Source organism: Fistularia commersonii, chromosome 15 (assembly GCF_037954325.1).
Source record: "Fistularia commersonii isolate RoL2024-O1a breed Wild chromosome 15, RoL_Fcom_v1.0, whole genome shotgun sequence".
In the NCBI taxonomy this organism is placed as follows: domain Eukaryota; kingdom Metazoa; phylum Chordata; class Actinopteri; order Syngnathiformes; family Fistulariidae; genus Fistularia; species Fistularia commersonii.
Window position 1 is genome coordinate 5,604,396 of NC_141298.1, and position 17,793 is coordinate 5,622,188.

Consider the following 17,793-nt stretch of genomic DNA (forward strand, 5'->3'; position numbering starts at 1 on the left):
CTCCTTTATCTTTCTTTGAAAGTGGCAATCTCTTCTTATCTGTTCCCTCTGTCTCTGCCAATGAGCCTATTGCTTCTGCCTACTGAATTCTTAAATCCAGAAAAGAAATTATCCAAAAAATGTAACCAAACTAAAATTAATTATCCAAATTTGAAAGGTATAAAGCCAAAAAAATATATACAATATATAAAATAAATATAAGGACCATCACTTACTTATATTAGTTATGTCTATCTGCTACTTTATCAGTTCCAGTGTTAACTAGTGATATAAATATATGCATCTCTCTCTCTATTTCTGCATTAAAATTGCTATTAATCATTGAAACAAGTAACGTAGGATTTTAAAATTGTCCTCAATAGACTACAGCTGTTGAGGTTAAATTAAATTTAATCAAATTAAATGAAATGCGCAGAGGTTTAAAGGGGCCTTTCATTGACCCCATCAAAAAGGAGCAAATCCTTCAAGATAATGACTTTTAGTCTGCCTTTTCTTATTCCCGATAGCCGTACATGCTCTTATGTATTTTTTTTACTTAGTATATTTAATTGTGCCACTGCATTTTGAAAAACCATTAAAGTTTGAAAGATTATATCCATCAAAAGTACATTTTAGTCACTGCCCATCCCAGTTGCAGCCAGAGAGCTATTAGGCTTTAGATAACAGCTGGAGACATCAAGTTGATGCTGTACATGGATTGGAATTAACTCAAATACTACATTAAGTGTACTACATGAATGGCATAAGAGGAAGCCAACAACCATGTCGTGCATATTTAACAGGTTGTTTCAGAGAAGCTACCTTTTCTTAGTGGGGCAGGATAATAGAATTAGATAATTACTGGTGATTGTGAAAGAGGAGACAACCATTTCTCTGGTAATTGTCCGACACAATGTTAGAGTGTGAACACTGGATGAACACTCACACGGCTCCCTGCGCTTTAGCGGAAATTACTGAATGAATGTTTTTTTCATATCCTCTTGATTTAACTGTGAGGGGAATTTGTTGCTCCCCAAGGAATATACTGAAAGACATAGCTTATTGTTACGTGCAAACAATTTTCGATGAACTCAAACATTGTTGTCGGAAATTTAATACTTCTCTGTTGTTAGTTTTGCAAGCTGGGCAGGTATTCGCTTTCTGATGTTGAATGTTTGTTACTTTTTTGTGTATTAAAAGCACAAAAAATACATGCTGAGCTAAAATTTCTCAAAAAGCTTTTTTTTTTTATAGAAGAAAACAAAATCTAAATGCAAAATCATCACGGTTGCCCAATTGATCACTTTGAAAAATAGAATTTTTTTTTTTTTTTTGCTACTCATATTAAAACATCAACAAAGTTTACCAGAAGCCTTGAATACACCAAAGTGAATGGAAAAATCCTTTATAAAACTCTCATCACTTTTGACTTTGAATACTCAAAAAACAGCATCAAGTGACTCACTGTCTCAAAAACACAAACAATCATCAGAAAAAAAAATCCCAAATCTCTTGGGAAATTACTTATACTGGGGCAATGACAGCACTCAGTGTTTATGGTTTAAAAAATACTAATGAACAACCAAAACACGCATAGATGGCTCAGCCACGGCCAGCGGAGGAAACACCTTTGGAAATTGTTTATTTCGGCTACATTGTAAAGTTAGTCTTTTATCAGGACGTGATTCCAGAATCCTGCTTGGACTACAGATCAATTTCGGAGGACATTCGTGATAGAATGCTTATGGTTGGGCTCCCACTCAAGATTCGCCAGTCATCGACTGAGGCAACCTCCAAGCTCACAAATGGCCTGTGGTTTCATAAGTTCTCACTCTGTGCTCCGACGTAATTTCTTATGCCTCAGTTTTTTTTTCTTTAACAAGTACCAAACACTTTTGATTTAGAATTTAGGTTACAGGTGCTTGTTCCAGAATTACCATAGCTGGAATCCAGCTATGCTAAATCTGGATGTGCGGTAAGTTTTATGGCTGGTCAGATTTACAAACATATAAACCCTACAGGGTAGCTTATCCACCATTTTATTGGCAGCAGTTGACATGTTTTGTTTATAATATAACATCAGCATTCTTTACATATACAAACTGTAGCATAGAAAAAAAAAAGCTATTATCTCTTACCTTCACTTATAAATTAAGTCCATGCGCCGCTCCTTCTGAAGAAAAGCATCGATAACTTGCTTGTTGAAGTGTTCCTTATCTTTCTTCAGTTTTAAAAGTCTCTTTGTCTCAATGGAAATCGCTGCCAGTGAAGACAGTCGTCCTTGATCGGTCCTGTTCCGTTTTGAGTCTGTGTCGAGAATGACCGCTTCACCGATCCAGTCGTTCTCGACAATGACCACCAGCCGGAGCAACTTTGTTGCGTCAGGAACAGTTTGAAGGATATTCTTCTGGGCCAAAAAGTTAAGAAGCTGCCCAGGAGATTTACATTCATCCCTTACCGTTTGTGAGCTATACAGCTCAATGAGATCCACCTAGCTTCTTCTTGCTAATTATATTATTCAGCAACCGAGAAGTAAGAAGGATCCCTGGGATAACCAGGGCCCCCTACCACGAGGCACCGTTACTGCGTGCCTCACGTAATGTTTCTTCACAGTAATTTTATAATTACAAGAGACACGTTAAAGTTGTTGACGAAAAACATTATATACATCAGCTAAACTGTGGAAATTAAGTTCATAAATTAGAAGTGTTTGAAAATTTTAATAGTGACATACACAGAGACAGAAATAGTGTCAGTTTAGATCGGTTTAGCGGTATAGATAACGAACAAATGTACTTCACTGATGTAAATTTTTCCTTCATGATAATTTGCCTTGTAATAAAATTTCCTCTGGGATCAATAAAGTATTTCTGATTCTGATTGTGCAGCACTACATAATTACCATGCAGTAACAACTTTTTTTTTCCTATTTGTGTATTTTTTTTTCCAGAAATATTAATGGAAAAAATTGAAAAAGCCACTATTCCACGCTACTTTTTCTGTTTTCTATGTGTATATTGTTTTTTTGTCCGATTGTCCGATTATGACGTTGTACCACCAAAATGCCAAATTAGATAATTGCGGTAAATGTTCCTTTTTTTCCACATTATTTTGGTACGGTGTACTGAACAGTACTTGCTGTATTCTTTTAGATGGTGATCCCTTTACCCCATGATAAGAGATAATCATTGCATCCTCATTTTAATTATATAGAAAGCCATTTCCTCTCGGGTGACTTGGAGCCCTTCGTGAAAAAGATTATTGTTTTTTAGGTTGTGTTTCCAATCAGCCGGCTGTTTTGCTTGATCTACTGTTTTTCAATTAATGAAATTGAAGTTGTGATCTGCCTCCTGAAACTATTCACCCCTTCAACACATAAAATGATTCACCCGAGACATCAAGTTCCTTTTTCAGGAACATGTGGGAACAAGCAATTTCAAGCAAAAACATGGGGGCAAGATACTGTGACTGGAAAAAAAAAACCTTCAATTAATTTAGATAAACCTGAAACATATGTTCCACTTTTGTGACAGTCTGAGCGTCTTCCAGAGCAGAAAAACATTTTGGTGCATCGCAGTGTCAATGACGGACTATTCTATTTTTATTACCATCTCTTTGCACTCTGACAAGGATGTATTTAAGAGGATATACCTGTTTGCGTGTGTGTGTGTGTGTGTGTGCAAGAGAGAGAGAGAGAGCGAGAGCCGCAAATTGTTACTTCAATACCTTTGAGCCGGTGGTTTCAGGGCTTGGTGGGCCTAATAAGGAAAGCTCATTGCTAACATCACAAATGGCATAGGGGTGATTCTGATACATAAGCAAACAGGACATTACCTTTAAAGATGTCTGCTAGACCCGGTGAAGAACTGCAGGTTCTATTTTGGGTGGTTTATCTCATGACATTTGACTAAACAAGCTCTAAGATTCCAATTTGCTGAGCAAAATCCATGCAAGTTCAAACGGCAGTTCTTCACAGCAGTAAAGCTGAGATTCGAATGATCAATGAAAACGCTTGATGGTTTTCAAGTGCACAAGTATCACTGTCACTATTTTACTACACATGCGCATGCTAAGCACACACGCAGGCGCACGCACATGCCTGCGTGTGTGCACAACACATAGACAAACCATTTTGAACAGGTGAATAAGCCTTCTTAAGCTCATTCTCACTTTTCTGCTAAGTATCTCTCTATCAGGTGCCGAATTGTCATATAAAGAGAGACTTCAAACCAGTCTTAAAACGTATCCATTCAACATATCGCTTTGTTGCTTCCATTGTCTTCTAATAAGAGTCGCATATACTCTCTTAACAAATGTGTAAAACAAAACAAAAAATGTTTCTGCTGTATGAACACATTGGCTCTAAATGCTATAAACCACAAGATTATACTCCTTTTTTGAAGTGATATGCTTCAGAGTGCCTTAGCTGGAGCTCAGTATTCTGGTTTCCAGCTAAAAAAGGAACTTTACAATGAAGGACCATCACACTAAGTATGCGATTGAAGGCAAGAGTAATTTTGTCTATGTTAAACATATGCCTGTACTGTGAGGAAAACTCATATTCGGGGCCTTATATCAAGTACCTCCGAAATTCTACCTAAGACTGTTGAGTCTCATATATTCGTTTATTTATTATCATGTAGCTTATTGGGGGTAGGAGTCAACTCCAACCAAGGCAAGTCCATGTGTGTATAAAAATACCTGCATGTAATACCCGGATATTGTTAAAAGGCAGACCGAAACATCTTCCTGTATACATTTGTTAAGGGCCAATACTTGCATCAATAAAAGCAAAATGCATAAAAATTCAAAAGATGGTGTGGAAAAATCAGGTGTGCATGTGGCATATGAATTAACTTTGTCTCAAACTTAAGGTATTTTTTGAAAAAAAAAAAAAAGAAAGTAATAATATAATCTGTGTAGCATGAGAATCAGGCTGTTACCCTCTGTAAATGACATCCCATCATGACTTCTACATGGTCTGATGGAGCCTAAACTGAGAAGTTGTTGATTGGTTATGCAGGCAGGTGAGAAGTTGAAGTTGTATTTGATTTAACTTTGCTTTGGCTGATTTGTAGGAACTTCGAAAAGGTGTGCAACACTTCACTGGACAAGAGTGATGGATATGAAATACTAATTGCATATGAGGGGAAAAAAAAAAGATAAAACATAATATATAAACAAACAACATGATAAAACAAGAAATCAAATGTGTACATTCGTTTGGATATTCTAACCTTTGCCTTTGTAATACAAACTATCAGAGGTTTTCGGAGTTCGCTAAGGTCACGTAAAGATACAATGCCACACAGCAGAATAACCTTGTACTTCACAGCAGAGTACAAGGGAATGTGATGGATAAGCAATGTATACACATGATGTAATGTTTATATTTTTCTTTAGAATAAATGTTGCTGGTGACAAATTTTATAAATCAATCAATAAAAAGTCTAAGCAGAATATAAGCATATAATAACAATTTAGTGGCAAGTAATTTGTGTAAATGACATCATGTCACAACCGACAATATATAAATTAGCCCCTGAGTTTTAATCCAAAACCCATCCAGACCATAATCCCAGTAACATAAAACATCCTTTTGAGCAGAAACTCTGATTTTGTGACCAATGCTGTCTAAACTATAAAAGCACATGAACTGTACATCATTGACAACATTATACATCAAACTATATCTATTGTTAATATAAGATATTTATATTAATTAAAGAATATAATGAATTTCAAAAGCATTCTTCCTATAGATCCTTTCTTTCTTAGATTGTAAACTGCCCATAAAGCCTTAAATCCCAATTTGGTCATTCTATTTACTTTTCGTTTGTCTAACATGGCTAAAAAAAATGTATATAGGCTTATATTTATAAAAAAAGTCCCTGTGTATGTTTTTAATCCTTGTTGTTTTGGCCTAATCCTTTTCAATGGAGTCGTAGCCTCCAAAATTAAGTTACTCAAGTGAATTCCAAGTATTTTGAACCCTTATAAAAAAATAAATTGTGGTTCCCTCAGCTGCGTAGGATCGGGATTGCACCACAGGATGACTTGGTGAGGCTAAGGGTAAAATTGGTACTGTCACTTTTCCATGAGCAAGCGCCTCCAGGGACTAATGAGAGATGAGGTGCTCGGCAATGCATCGGCTACTCAAGTTACGCAGATCGTTACCCAAATCCAGCCCATCAGGTCTACAAAAACTCTTGGATTAATTAAGGGAATAAAATAAAACCAGTCATCACATATAAAAAGGCCAATTCATTTGACTAACATGGTATCACTGCCTCTCAGTGGGGGTTGCTGAGCAATCCATTGATCACAGTCAGCTTGCTGCACCTCCGCTGGCTGAGGAGTTTACGATTCTGCTGAACTTTTACTCGAACATCAAAAACCTCCTGGATTGCTTTCTTGAAGCAGTGGAAGTTATAGTCGATCAATCCTGCAAAATATAGAGACAATACAATTAGAGGTTGGATAGAGATACAGATGACTTTATTAATCCCTAGAGGGGAAATTGGCAGTTTAAGAAAATACACTCGGCAATGCTACATGGATAATAAAGAGAATGTGAACCTACAGGATTCATATTATGCTGGAGCAAGTGGGAAAATTTTACTCATATCCTGAATCTGTATTTATGAACACAATAATTCAACTGATACATTTTCCTGTTTTGTCAATGAAAACGTGTGTTTGAATTTATCGCCGTGTGGCTATTTGCTAAAGTCTTTCTTCTGTCATTTATATTCACCATGATATCTAAAAGTGCATTTAAGTAAGTACCGGTAATATTACTCATCATCAGTGATTTTGTATTGGGGCATGGACAATGGGATGATCACAAATCTTCACTGCAACTACTAAGTCAGCTGTAATATGCTATCCATACTTGTTGTGTCTAGAATCTCCAACCTGAAGAATTACCAGAATGTCAATATGTCTTTGATTTTAAAAATAAGAAAAAATAATGCAATGTCTTTTTCTGTGCAAGCCAAACTTACAAACAGGACGGAGTGGCCAATGTATTTATTTATTTCTAGCATAAGATAAGCAGGATTATTAGGGATTGCCCCTATTAAGTTAGCTTGCTGTTATCGTGCTGCCTATTAAAGCTGTCATCGTCAAGTGCCTAAATATGCTTAGTATCATAACAAACTGGCAACTGCTGTCATCTTGTCGGGCCAGCTAGTCATTCAATATTCAAAGCAGGGAACGCCTGGTTTATTGATTACAAGGGACGCTCTGCTGTTAGATGGTTAATAACTTCATTTTCCACTCGTAAGAAACACTGCAGTGGTGCTTTCAAGACAACTGTGGAGGACATGCTGAGACAATGGCTAGGTTAAAGTTACCAGTGAAAATGTGGCATGCAATTCAGGTCATGCTAGGGGAGTTAGATGGATGCACACAATTCAGCTGGAAGTGTGCAAAATTCTCTGGTTGCTACTCATATCTACTTTGATTCAGATGTTTTTCAAACGTGAAATTATTCGGTAAGTAGGGAAAATTTTCTTATGCAGAGAAAGAAAAACACAAAACTCCCCACTCACTCTAAAGTCTTGTCACCAATAATAGTCCAAATGTTTTGCCAATGAGTCACAAAGGACTTACTGGAGGACATTTTCAATATAATAAAAAGAAAATCTATCCATCTTTGTACTTGCATACTTACGATCCTTATCTCTTTTTTCATTGCTTTAATACTGTCAGCGTAGGTGTATAAATGACAATCACAAATCACAATCGGAAATTTAAAAGTCAGAAGAGGTGCAAAACAATACCGACCTTCAGATGGTCACTTTTTGTTCAGCACTGACCCAATATCCTCAGAGTCTCGAAAATGTTTTAGGAATATTACTTAAAGCAGTATCACTCTACATTTGGAGATCATTTGCACTGAATTGGATATAGTTAGGAAGAAGTGCTACTAGGTTTTATTAAGACGCCTTTAACATAAAAAAAAAAAAAAAAAAAAAATCAAATGATTGATAATTTCCTAAAATACATATAGATAAGTACAAAATGAGGCTTGTTCAAATAGCAAAAATATACTGGCTGTTAAACTGTTATTTTATAACAAGACAAGATGCCTGGTACATTTTATTGTTTTAAGCTAGCTTTTAAGAAGAGGCAGTTTTATGGCTTTTCTGAAATATGTCACGGATTTCAGTACATTACATGTCACGAAATAATGTTTTTAGTTGGAGGTTTGCAGAGAATAGAAAGGTAGTACAAATGACCTCGGTGGAGCTCAGCACTCTCCCCTTTTATCTTTGTGATATTTAAGCCTTTTGCAGAAACATTTATCCTTAGATGTGAAGCTGAACAGTTGATCATCTCCATGGGGACTATTTAAAGAGTAAAAAAGACTTCCTCCATCAGACACTGAGCATTATTCTCTACTTGTTACCAAGCAACATAAAGCAGATAGACTTCTGAGACTCAAAAGAATAGTGAACAAAACTGTGCTAAACTTCTCATAAAGGAAGAAAAAGCAACTGTAATTCAAATACACACAGTAAATTAAGATCAAACTCATTAAGTGCCGTACAGGCAGCATGGAAGCCCGGATAAATGCAGAGGGTTGCATCAGGAAGGGCATCCAGCGTAAAACTTTTGCCAAAACACAGCATGCGAATCAAACCAGGTCATACTAGATTGGTCGAGGCACGGGTTAACAACAACCGCTGCTCTGACCGATGACCTACAGGGTACCAATGGAAACTGGGCAACTGTTAGGGCAAAGAAGGAGAGGCATGCTCGGAAGCAGAGAGAGAAGAGGTAAGGCAAGAGTCTGGGACTGAGGGGAGGGAGTTTAACTTTTCCTGTCATAGTCCCGATATTCAGACGCTTAGGAGCAGGCTTCAAGTTATAAGTCTATCTGACATTCTTTTCACCTCCAGAACAAACTCGTCCTTCAAGATAACTCCTACTCCATTTCTCTTCTTGTCAGTACCATGATAGCAAGAGTCTGAAACTGGCATTTGAAAGTGTAATGCTCAATGTTGTCAGTAGGATATGAAGGTAGTTGGTGTGAAAGAGGAGGATACAGCGAATACGGTTAGATGGAGAAGGTCGATTCGCTGTGGCAACCCCTGAAGGGAGAAGCCAAAAGGAGAAGAAGATGCTCAATGTTGATAGTGGCTATGCCCCGAAGGTGGGATGTGATTTTAAGGACGAGAAGTTCTGGAATGGGCTGGATGAAGTGATGCAGAATATCCCCAGAAATGAGAGAGCGGTAATTGGTGCAGACTTCAAGTGGCATGTTGGTGCAGGCAATAGAGGGGATGAAGAAGTGATGGGACGAAATGGTATACAGAATATGAACGCACAGGGACAGATGGTGGTAGATTTTGCAAAAAGGATGGAAATGGCTTTAGTGAACACTTTTTGTCCGGAAAAGACGGGAACATAGGGTAACTTATAAGAGCGGAGGTAGGAGCACGCAAGAGGACTACCGTATTTTCTGCACTATAAGGAGCACCTAAAAGCCTTTAATCTTCTCAAAAACAGACAGTGGAATATTGCGGAAGCAGCTGCCGACTCCATTTTCTCCCGTAGAAGAAGTAGCGCGCGGTACATGCTGGATTACATGACAGCACATATTGTGCATTTTCATTTGCGTGTGTGTGTGCCTGTGTTTGGGCGTGTCGCTGAAGTTGCAGCGGTAAAAACCGTAATGGAGTGGTCCCACACCACTTGTGTGTGTATAAAGAAAATGGCACATTTCAAGACACGCTTACGACGCAGACTTTAAACTCAATGCGATCAGTCACGCCGTAGAACATGCGAATAGAGCAGCAGTGAGAGAATTCAACATTAACAAATCAATAAACAGAGTTTCTGAGGGAACAAAGCGAGATGGCTACAGTTAAGAGGACAAACTTGAACAGTGGGTTATTGAACAGAGAGCAGCAAGTAGAAGCGTCTCTACAGTCACTATTCCAATGAAGGAAACAGCGCTAGCTGGCAACATGAACATCAATGAATTTAGAGGCAGTCCTTCTTGGTGCTCTTGTTTTATGAAGCGCTTTGTTCTGAGCTTTGAAATTGAGTTGAAGATACATTGTTTTCAACGACGGAGGCCCAAATACCAGTAAGAGCTACCGGTACTTATGAACCGTATAGTGAATGCACTAACTTGTTTTGGGAGTGAACAGTTTTCAGAACGTTGGTTTGTATTCTATTAATAAAGTTTGACTGACTTATCTGACTGTTTTGTTGACATTCCCTTTGGCGCAGTTCCATTTCGAGGATGCGTAACGCAACCCTAGCCACTACTGCAGCTGCTATTATATGGCTTTATAATGCAGTGCAGCTTATATATGATTTTTTTTTTTTTTTTTTAAATAGGCCATTCATTGAAGTGCGCCTTATACTCCGGTGCACCTTATGGTGCCGAAAATACGGTACATCTTGTGTAGACGAGGTAACCTGAAAGAGAGGACTGCAAAGTAGTTGTAGGTGAGAGCATAGCCAGACAGCAAAGGATGGTGGTTTGTAGGATGACACTTCTTCATCCCCCCCTCCTTCATCCCCCACCCTTCATCCCCTCTATTGCCTTCACAAACATGTCCATTGAAGTCTGCACCAATTACTAATCTCTCATCTTTGGGGATATTCTGCATCACTTCATTTAGCTCATTCCAGAACTTCTCTTTCTCTTCAAACTCACATCCCACCTGCAGGGCATAGCCACTAATAACACTGAGCATCACACTTTCAATTTCCAGTTTCAGACTCAAACGTCTATCTGATATTCTTTTCACCTCCAGAACGTTCCTAACAAACTCCTCCCTCAAGATAACTCCTACTCCATTTCTCTACTTGTCAGTGCCATGATAGTACAACTTAAATCCTGCTCCTGAGCTTCTAGCCTTACTACCTTTCCACCTGGTCTCCTGGTCCCACTCCCTACCTTTTCCAGTCAATATTCAAGACTCCCTACTCTATGTCCCAGACTCTTGCCTTTACTCCTCTCTCTCTGCTTCCGAACAGGCCTTCCTTCTCTCCTTCATTTACCTACAATAGCCCAATTTCCATTTGTTCCCCGTAGGTCATCAGTACCGATGGCGGTCATTGTTAACCCGGGCCTCGACCGATCTGGTATGATCTGGTTCTTATGGTTGATTCGCATGTTTGGTTTTGGCAAAACTTTTACGGCAGATGCCCTTCCTGACGCAACCCTCTGCATTTATCTGAGCTTGGGACCGGCTCAGGGAGACACTAGCCAGTGACACCCTGAGGCTGCATTGTGTAATGTAACTATAGATATTCAACCAAATATCACTTGATATAGCAAGTGGTGAAGAAACGGGTCCAAGCAGGTTGGAATGGGTGGTGAAAAGTGTCAGGGGTACTATGTGACAGAAGACTATCGGCCAGAATAAAAGGAAAGGTGTGACTGTGGTGAGACCAGCAATGATGTACGGCCTAGAAACCTTTACAATGACGAAAAGACAGGAGGCAGAACTAGAGGTTGCAGATGTGAAGATGTTGAGGTTCTCTTTGGGAGTGACCAGGATGGATAGGATCAGGAATGAGTCTCAGAGGAACAGCACATGTTAGATGTTTTGAAGAGAAGGTCAGAGAAGCCAGAGTGAGATGGTTCTGTCATGTACAGAGGAGGGAAAGAGAATATATTGGTTGACTGATGCTGGAATTGGAGCTGCCAGGCAAGAGGTCTCGAGGAAGACCAAAGAGAAGATTTATGGACATAGTGAGAGAGGATATGAAGGTAGTTAGTGTGAGAGAGGAGGATACAGAGAATAGGGTCAGATGGAGAAAATTGATTCGCTGTGGCTACCCCTGAAGGGAAAAGCTGAAAGAAGAAGAATAGCAAGTGTACAAAAAGACGTCAAGTAGTCTCAAATAGTAATATTTTACAATGCTAATTCTAAATTTCCTCATCTGGATCACTAAACTAAAGTAGAATCATTCTTGAGACCAAAATAAGTAAAAAGCTGTGTCAACATTTTGTGGTGTGTCCATTTTCCATTACTAGAAACTATGACATTTTGAAAGATAATTTGTAATATCTCAGACTCTTCTAAGTATATTAGAGAGAGCTGCACACAGAAATACATTTTAGAGGTAATATATGCTATCTCACATTGTGGTATTACGTCTTAATGTTACGCCTTCACATCAGCCTGGACAAGATATTGAACTGATGCTTACAGCCCAGTGTACGAAAATGATAGATAGGATCCAAAATAACCACTGTGACTGCAGTACACAGGGAAAAAACTGAGTGCGCTATTGTGAATAGCCCCTGTGGTAAATTATAGTATATTAATACACCAATGTCTGCCTGCTAAAATAACTGAAGAGATCTGATTGATGATTGTTTGAAAAGCACCAGTGTCATCCTCCCTTAGGAATGAATCATTAAGATGTTTTGTTCTGGTTGGAATCCTGTTTAAATGTGTCAAGAATCCCCCTCCCCCATACCCACACACCCCCACACACACCTTCTAATTGCTCAGCTGTAGGTTTTTGCTCACTGCCTGCATATATCTTGAAATGCAGAGAGTTTGCCAAGCATACATGTTCTTGGGATTAATTAGCATCTCAAAGACTTTACTGAGTGACCTTTATCCTGATGGGCTTTTGTCCCTCAGTATTGATCAACAGAGCCAACAATGTACACCACACCTACTGCGCAGCCGGTTTCTCTACTCTTCCCCTTCCTCCCCTTGGTAAGAAGCGCTTAAGAGTAGGATTACTTTCTTTTACCCTCTTGACAGACATTTTGGTTATTTACATACAGAAAAGTACCAGAAATACATTATGCAGGTCCTGGCTTTCAGCTGGTGTCTTCATAAATGTGTAGCAGTAAAGACCGCAAACAACTCATTGTGTCTCTGACCCTCTGCCCCACCCGCAAACTCAATTGTAGCCCATGAATGCTTCACAAAAAGTTGCACCATATGGAAATGTGCACACATGATCCTCTGTTTCCTGTACTTCACCCTTCTTTGTTATGAAACTTAATTCTTCTCCAAAACCAATGCTGGTCATACAAACACAAGCACCCATTGGCACCATTGCAATATCTATAATTCTCTATAATTCTGTCAGACAGTAGGTCTAAAACTATCAGCAATAGCTGTTTCAGTGAATGGTCGTGTAAAAATATATCACGCCATTACTTTTCTCAATCCACGACAAATGACAATGATTTTAGTCAGGACTGATAATTTCAAAAAATTTATATCTCACACAATATAAAAAATATAAAGACCAAAGTAATTGTAAATGCATGGATTAACTTTTGATTTCTTTAAAAAGATTGAGATACATTCACTATCAAAAAAGGAAAAAAAAAAGTGTTCCAATCGTATATTTTGTGTCTTAATTTGCGCAAAATGGCTTAATGAATAAACAAACGTCTATAAAAAGCTGTCATTCTGTACTTGCACACGTGAGAATTTAGAAAACAAAGTTACCTCCCTTCCATAATTAAGGGATGAAAGTAAACCATAATTATGACAGCTATTTTTTTCATGGTGATGAGCAGCACTGAGTATTCCCCTCCTCTCATGACGGCTATTAAGGATTCAACAGCAAATTAAGTTTTAAAACCATCCATTTGTGACGTGGTGTAGAAACAAACTAAGAAATATGAGGCCATAACTTTTTAACTGGCGTTGTCTCCTTGCATGTCAACAGGAGACTGACCGAGCAGCATTAAGAGAATATCACCTTTGTCAGAATGACAAAAAAATCACCAAAATTCTATATTTCATCCCTGTACACTTTTCATGCTTTACCTGTGATTTCAAGCCATTTCCTAAATTATTCCTGTCTTTAAAATTTCAAAACTATAGAGGTTTTAGGAAAATTGTTTTTCTTTTTTTTTCGCCGAAATTTTCAGTGATGTGAATCTGATTTTAACGGATGTGCTGTGAAGAGAATTAGAATGCCACATTTCCAGCTCTTTCAAACTCCATCTTTTACATCACTGAGTGAATAACTGTTTTCCTACATTGTGTGAAATTTCAATTAAATGCTGCCTCAGGGGGCACAACCCAGTGTCTTATTGAACAGTGGGTTTCGCAAGGAAGGCAATCCAATGTAAAACAATGAAAGCAAAAACCAAACATCCAAATTGAACCTATAAATTTCATACCAGATTGGTCGAGGCCCAGGTTAACAAGCAGAGCCAGTGGTGCCGATGGCCTACTGGGTACCAATGGAAAATGGGCACTGTAGGTTGACAAAGGAAGGGAGGACGGCATGTTCAGAAGCAGAGAGAGAAGTGCAAGGGCAAGAGTCTGGGACAGCGACTGGGAACTTTGAATACTGGGATGAGGACAAAGCTAGAGTTAATTGACATGATGCAGAGAAGGACAGTGTATATGCTGTGTGTCCATGGGACCAGGTGGAACGTTAGCAAGGCCTCAGCTTAGGGGCAGGTTTTAAGGTGCACTGTCATGACACTGATAGGAAGAGAAATGGATTGTGAGTGAAGTCCCTGGTTAGAATTCGACAGGGGGTATTTCTGTGTGGAGTTTGCATATTCTCTCCTTAGACTTTTTTGGTTCCCTCCAGGTTCTCTGGTTTCCTCAGAGTCAGGAGGTTAATTGGCCTTAATTCCGCAGACGTGAATTCGAAACGTTAAGGTTGTTTGTCTCTGCAAGAGGCCCTGTGATCGACTGGCAGCTAATTCAAGGTGAATGCAGCTTCTCAACTAAAGACAGTTGGGATAAAGAAACAATTTTAAACACATAAAATAAAAACAATTCTTTATGAGATACAGTGTTTGCAAGTTTCTAGATTGAATTTCCAAAATCTGACGTGCCCATTTAGAGTTTGCACAGTTCTGCCTTTACTTCTTCCTTTATTCTTTGACTCTGCCAACCAAATCAATTTTTCCCATTGAAATTAATATAAATCCCACTGATCAAACTTTCTCCAGCCCCAAAAATATACTGCACTATTTTGAATTTTTTTATAGTTTGATTTATGGCAGAAAAAAAAGAGAAAGGAATTAAGGTAACCTAAATTATTACGGTGTTTCTAATGTTCTTTCTCCTCTTGCTCTTCTCGCCAGCACTTCTTGCATGACACCTTCGCAACCACCATCTCCAGTGAGCTGTTTTTATCAATCTAAACTAACCATAACTATTCTAATACTACGACCTTTGGTTCATTAATGTAGTCACCCCTTCAGCCAGATTAGCTGTCTTTAACATATTTTTGTTCTTCAGGATTGTTCAGATGGTTGATTTAGCCATGTCCTAGTGCTTGTCGAGATCTGCATCACGTACACGGTCACATGTTTAGCTATTACTTATGACTTCCTTACTACTTACTACTAGAACTAGCACTCTTAACTGGTTGGGAGTCATAATGAGGTCTAACTTACAGGAAAAAAGCGTTATACCAGAACAACACAATGATGAAGATGCAAACTATGCAGAGTACCATGCACGTTGCCAAAATGCAGAAAGCCTGCGAGTTTGTTTGTTTGTATGTTCATGCACTGACGTTGTTTGCAACTCGATTCAAAATTAGATCTCAAACTCTGTTCATGGACATATTGTTCGTGATTAGGGGTGTTTGTAAGCCATGGTTCTACTTATGTCTAACTAGCTTCACAATATCATACTTTGTTTTTAGAGATATTCACCTGACAAATGAAGACGTGACATTCCACACAGCATATGAAAAAAAGTCAGATATTAAGCAAATTTTAAGACACCCCACACATCCAAGCCTTCCTAAAAAAAAAAACCAAAACAACACTGTGTTGATAAAAATATAGCCCAGCAATTGACATAAATATACTAATAAGATCTGATATCACAACCACATAATTTCTTCAACAGATCTGTCAAACCCATTATCATCTGTGAGAAAGATTGCACTTTCGAGAAGTGGCTAAAACAGCATGTCGCCAAAATCTAAGGAGACCTGGACCACTGGTTACCAGGAACATCTTGGAGTTTTTGTTATTCTGCTATATTTGTAGCAGTAGCTATAATGTTGGTGGTGGAGTTAACTGGGAGGGAAAAGAAATGTTTCCCTGTTGATTAGCAGTAACAGAATGAGCTGTAGTTTGTGTACATTCCTGAAATTTTTAGGCACATATGTGCAGAGGTAGAGCAGAGTGTTGTCGAGACAGCCAAAATATGAGAAACCATCGGAGGAGACGTGACAACGGGATGTGGTACATCCAGAGAGAACTCTCAGGGTGCAGACCCCCCCAAGGGAACCAGCATGAGCCCCTCTTAAAGACCTGGTAAAAGCAGTTAGAAAAGTTGAATGCAAAAATCACAAAATTGTAGATCCAATAATGCTCAGCTAAAGGGATGGCAAAAAGGATAGTGTGCTCGGTTTCTATGAAAGTAGCAATAAGCCAAGGGCTCATAAGAGGCATCAGGCCCAGGCAGTGTGCTGGGCCTCCATGACAGGAGGCTGAAGAGTGGGTATTAAGTTATCCTTCAGCGATGAAGTTAATGCTAGTTGAACACGACAAAGGATTTGAGACAAAAGGGAGGGGAGAGGAGAAACATAATTTGGACATTAGTTAAAATGAAAATTAAATCGTGACAGTTTCTTTAGCAGTCTCGCAGTAGGAAAAGTATTTACGGAGAGACAGGAGAGAACGGAGGGCAGGTGGTGGTTCAATTGGATCTTTCAAGAGGCTGGAGGTCTGATAAGGTGTGACATCAAATCGATGTCAAACTTGATGTATTATTCAAAAGTAGTCAAAAAAGTGCAGTTGTACTATGAAAGTTTTCAGAATGAGCAGTTGACAAGACATTTGAATAATGTCCAACCCCTGAATAAAAGTGTGATAAGAATCACTTTTTTCCTTCTCAATAAGATATCTAACCTGGTAAACTACATCATGAAATCCCCATGCAGAGGCAGGAGACGTGTATCTATTCTACCACAACTTGCAGCCTATATTTTACACAGTTCAAGGAGACTCCAAATTATATCCAATATTGGATCTCTAAATTGTAGCAAATAAAGTACAGACAGAACACAAGTCTTCCAGATCTCATTAACTGATGACCCATTAACTGCAGGAGTATATCAAACACAGCATTATCTTAGATTTAGGACTTGATTTGAGCACAGTTTAAACAGACAATTTCTCTCTCTGGAGCATACTGCAAAACATTTTAACTGGGCTTGGTTAAGACCTTGCACCTGCAATGCAACTAGGCAATGTGACTATTTTCATCGACAGTTATAAAACTGTATAAGCCAACAAAAAATGCTTTCTATTTTACTTAATCCAATTATTTATTTAATTTTCATTTCCTGCCTTGTAAAATCCAGAGCATTTGATGAGTTTTTGCTCATATTGTATCTGAGCAAGTTAGAAGAATTCACCAAGATTTCATATAATAGATCTAAATATGGGCATTATGGGTTAAGTAAATATAGAACAGGGTCAAAAATCTATATTGTGAATCATGTACATGAAATTCAGGAATTTCAAGTGTTTGTTTTTTTAACCACACTAATAGAAGCTTTATATGAAATTCCTGGCATGCCATTCCTCTGCTTTAATTGAACAACAAACAGATAAGAATACATTGTACTTTATTGATCCCAGGACTGGGAAATTTAAAGGCAACAGCAGCACAAGAGTGAACATACTGTACATGTATGTAAAATGTGAGTTATTGACAGGAACAATTGATACTAGTAATTAAAATTATAACTTAGGTTTGTATCCAATAAAGGATGGACAAAGAAATGTTTTAATGTATATGTATCCTGCATTCAAGAAGTATGGAAGGGAAGAAACATATTCAAGCATGATGGAATGGGTGGAGAAAA

The 17,793-nt window shown here is 38.4% G+C and overlaps 1 protein-coding gene across 3 annotated transcripts in view; it reads right to left on the reverse strand.

Annotated features, from left to right (window-relative positions):
* Positions 1-1,811: 1,811 nt before the first annotated feature.
* Positions 1,812-17,793, reverse strand: part of rragd (ras-related GTP binding D) — a 39,629-nt gene continuing 23,647 nt past the window's right edge. For all 3 annotated transcript variants that reach the window (XM_086160891.1, XM_086160889.1, XM_086160890.1), the window contains one exon: positions 1,812-6,424. In XM_086160891.1, the coding sequence (XP_086017017.1) occupies positions 6,409-6,424 (16 nt within the window). In that variant the 3' untranslated portion in view covers positions 1,812-6,408. The remainder of the gene's footprint in view (positions 6,425-17,793) is intronic.